Source organism: Sinocyclocheilus grahami, unplaced genomic scaffold (genome assembly GCF_001515645.1).
Source record: "Sinocyclocheilus grahami isolate Dianchi unplaced genomic scaffold, SAMN03320097.WGS_v1.1 scaffold126.1, whole genome shotgun sequence".
Lineage (NCBI taxonomy): Eukaryota > Metazoa > Chordata > Actinopteri > Cypriniformes > Cyprinidae > Sinocyclocheilus > Sinocyclocheilus grahami.
The window spans coordinates 3,457,429-3,461,709 of NW_015505305.1; the positions used below are offsets into that span (position 1 = coordinate 3,457,429).

General features: G+C 33.7%; 1 protein-coding gene across 6 annotated transcripts in view; it reads right to left on the bottom strand.

Moving 5' to 3' along the window:
- Window positions 1–4,281, bottom strand: part of LOC107590261 (5'-AMP-activated protein kinase subunit gamma-2) — a 43,587-nt gene that overhangs the window by 19,310 nt on the left and 19,996 nt on the right. For all 6 annotated transcript variants that reach the window (XM_016278946.1, XM_016278945.1, XM_016278947.1 and 3 more), the window contains one exon: window positions 721–830. In XM_016278946.1, coding sequence (XP_016134432.1) covers window positions 721–830 — 110 coding nt within the window. The remainder of the gene's footprint in view (window positions 1–720; window positions 831–4,281) is intronic.

The window sequence follows — 4,281 nt, forward strand, 5'->3', positions numbered from 1 at the left end:
TTTGTATGTCATATAAAATTACTTCAGAATTTTCTTGCTATATATATATATATATATATATATCTATATATATATATATATATATATAGGTCAAAACAATTATCTCTATGGAAAGCAAGTAAATTCTGAAGTAATTTTACATGACATGCAAAAAGGGGCCACATTTTGATTCAGGACTTCTTTCCTATAAGCATAACTACAAATTAAATATAATCTTTAGTGAATTTCAAAATGAATATCTATTTTTCATATTGTACATTATAATATTGTTATGTCTAAAATCATTTGTAGAATTTGATTTATTTAGATAAAATAATGGGACATGTTACAGAAGTGTAATACACTGGTGTAGAGACAATTTTCCCTCAGAAATTGCTAATAAATTTCACAAACAATTACAAAGAAATGGCAAGTAACACGTTAAATTAAACATTACATTTTTAAGTAGGAAAACTGAAAGTATTTTTTTTTGTAAAACATACTCCAATAAACTTGTCTTATTTACAACATTGAAAATTGTTTATTTTTTTTTACAGTGTACTTATAAGTATGATGAGTGAGAATAATAGCAATATGCCCCTTAACGATAAAAAAATTATAATAACAAAAAAGAAAAGAAAACAAAACTAACTTTGCGGAATGAGTATTTTGTGAGTCATGGTAAACATGTCTGACATAGATTTGTTTTCAGTGACATAAACACATCCACAGAGCGCTTACCTGCAGTGTTGTGTCAAAGACCACGAGCTTGGAGCTGGTAGGGACGATGTCATAGCACTTATGTGACTTCATAAACCGCATGTAAATGTCGCTCTCAGATTGTTCAACAGCTGTAAATTAAATAAATGAAAACTCAGTCAATTTGAAAGCAAAGTGAGACGCAAGTACATGTCAACAAGTTGTTGTTAAGCACTAGCACACTGCGAGAAGGCTGAGGGACTGATGCATTCATAATGAAAGTGTGTTTTATTATTTAAATGAATTAATAAACATTAAGCTGAACAAGTTTTGGAAAAACAATATTCCTTACACGGTGTACATAAAAAAGCAGGCTGAAAATAACTGCTATGATAAAATACAATAATTTTTTTTACACATTTCAAAACAATTCAAATAAAAGTAATAATTGTATTCCAATTAGAACTAGTTACTAAACATTTTTCATCTATTCACTTAGTTTTCATACTTTTTGACGTCAAGGGCCCCAATAAAATCATCCACTTATGAAGAACGCCTTTCCTAAAATATGATGGCAGCTATATAATTTAATGTGTAAAGACCCATTTATCCAGTGTGAGGAAAACATTAAGTGTAATATAATTTTTTTTTTAAGTACATTAAATATAATAATAAAAATAATAAACAATGTATTCTTCTTCTTATTATTAATGACAATATTATAATAAATGTATACCGTGTAAAGAAAATATTATTTTTACATTTAATATATACATTTAAATTAAGAAATGTAAAAATTTTCTACAAAAATTCAATTACATTTAATTTAAAAAAATTACATTAAGAAATTAAATTAAGAAATGTATTATTCTTATTAATATGATTATATGATACTTAATACATTTATACTGTATAAATAAATTGTAAGAATTATAATAAATATAAAATATATTCATTATATAATTACATAATAAATATAATATTGTTAATACACAATGGTAATTTATTATTATTATTATTATTAATGTGTATGTTACCTTTATAATATGATACTTAGTATAAAAAGACTCTTAATATTTAGACAGTATAAATGTATTAAGTACATTAACTTATATTAAGTATTAATAATAATATAATTGATTATTGTTATTATTATTAATATGATTATATGATACTTCATACATACTTCAATACTGGGTAAAGAAATATAAAATATTATTATAAAGATAAAATGTACTGTACATAAAATAATAATACATTATTATTACTATTATTATTTTATGTACATTATCTTTATAATATGATACTCATATTTAATAAACCATGTGAAATGTTAAAGATAACAATAACAATAATAATAACAATAGTAATAATAATCAATATTATTATCATCATTTAAACTAATAATGTCAGGGCTTTTAAAATTGTGTACGGAGTAAATTATTCAAATATTTTCTGGAAAATCCCTAGCAAAAAGAAAACAAACAAACAAACAAAAAACACTGTAGTAGATCTGGCAGAATGACACAAATGGGTGACACGAACCCACTGAACTGTGGACTCTGATGCCTCTCTTGTTGTTCCTTTCAGCAGCACCCTGCCTAATGTCCCCAGTTGCCATGGTAATTCTTACAGTAGTATTCTTAGACGCTGAACTGTTTCTTCAGAAGCTTTCTAGACTAAAAACACCACTGAAATCTTTTGTCGCAAGGCTGTATGTGCAATCTAGGAGGACTCGGGCGCATCTGCCCCCACAGACTAGACACCTAGCCTGACTGTTTCAGCAAACATTGATCAAAAGGCCTAGTGAAGAAAGCAGATCTTATTGACAGTAATGGCTCGTTTCCACAGAGCGGTAAGGTTCAGTAGAGTACAGTATGGTACGATTCAGTGCAGTACACCCTAATCCAGCTTGCTTTTCCATCGCCAACAGTACCCTTACTTGATAGGTGTGGTGTATGCCAGAAAGTAACGATCAACGTCATTCTCGTGCAAAGAAGAAAGCTGCGACATTGTCTGTGTGTTTGTGTTTGAAAATATAAAATTCTAAAATGCACTGTTATATTATTTGTGTTTGCGCACTCTGATGTAAACAAGCCCAACACGCATGAGCAGCATGGCAGAACGACTGAAGGAGACGCTTCGTTCCCCTTGTGTTGTCCCTCCCCTTGTAGCACGCGCTAGTGACGATTCTCAGTCAACCAATCAACATTCTACAGTGAGTCTAGCTCTTCCAGTTAGGTACCGGACTACTGTGCTAGGTACCCCAATGGAAGGGTCCCAAAAAAGTGGTACGGACCGAAATCTGACTCACAACCCTGTCCAACTACGGTGTATTTTCAGCAAGTGATTGACATTAAGATTTATTTTACGATGCTAGGCCACAAATAGCAGACAGTGCAATGCGTGCTGGCTCATTCAGTGTGATGAGATTAATAAAAGCCTGGTGTCCAAAGTATTTCTCACCATCGTCAAAGAATAGTCCTGAAGTAGGTCTAGTATTAGCTCATGGAAACGATTAAAATAGGACAGTCCAGCTGCTGCTGCTGCTGCTCGAGGAAACTTTACTGAGGGAATTAAAAAATAAACGCAGAAAAGCTTGCAGCTGAGACAATATGTACTTTGTGAGAAGTTAACATATTTTAATATGCTAAGACAATGTAAAGTATATGCAAAACAACTCTGCAAAGAGTGAAAACACTGTGGAGCTTTAAAAAAAAAAAACACAAAAGAACATTCAGACCTGTCTGTTGTAGCAACAGGCTCAACCAATTACATGAGTTTGACCCACTTTTTCAGCAGCCTTGGTTCCGGAAGGGTTTTTCCCCTACAGATTTTTAAAAAATGTTTGTTAAAGGGGTCATATGATGCGATTTTCCTTTCTCTTTGGAGTGTTACAAGCTCTTGGTGCATAAAGAAGATCTGTAAAGTTGCAAAGACTAAAGTCTCAAATCCAAAGAGATATTCTTTATAAACGTTAAGAGTCAGCCACACACCCCTAAAACGGCTCGTTCTAACATACCCCCACATATCTACCTCACTATGTGGAAAGATTTGCATAACGCCACCCAAATGTTGACGCAAAGAAAGAAGGCGTAACTTTTATTCTCGCTGTAGTATTGTTGACGCTGCAGCCATGTCGTGAAGGCACTGTGTGCTTCGTTGTGAAAGCGAAACTACTTTGTTTGGTCTTCCAAAAGAGGACGATATCTGCTTCGTCATGCCTAGCGCTGATCGCTGAGGGAATACATCAACTTTCACCGTGGACAAAGAGAAGTCCAGCCCGGGGTCGTCACATGTGGTTGCCGCTCATTGTCGCATCCGCCGGGCGTGCCGTACTCGACCCCGCCGCCTCAGCTCACGCTAGCCCGGCCTCAGCGCACGCTAAGCCGGGGCTTCCCCTCACGCTAGGCCGCTGTGTTTTTCGTTGTGAAAGCAAAACTACTTTGTTTGGTCTTCCAAAAGACACGATTACAAATCAGTGGTTAAGTTGTATTTACAACACTGTTCCAGAACACTTCAACCCAAATATTCGGATGTGTGCAGCACATTTTATGGAGGACTGTTTCCTAATCCTGGTAGAGTAGACTACAATGCCGGCTG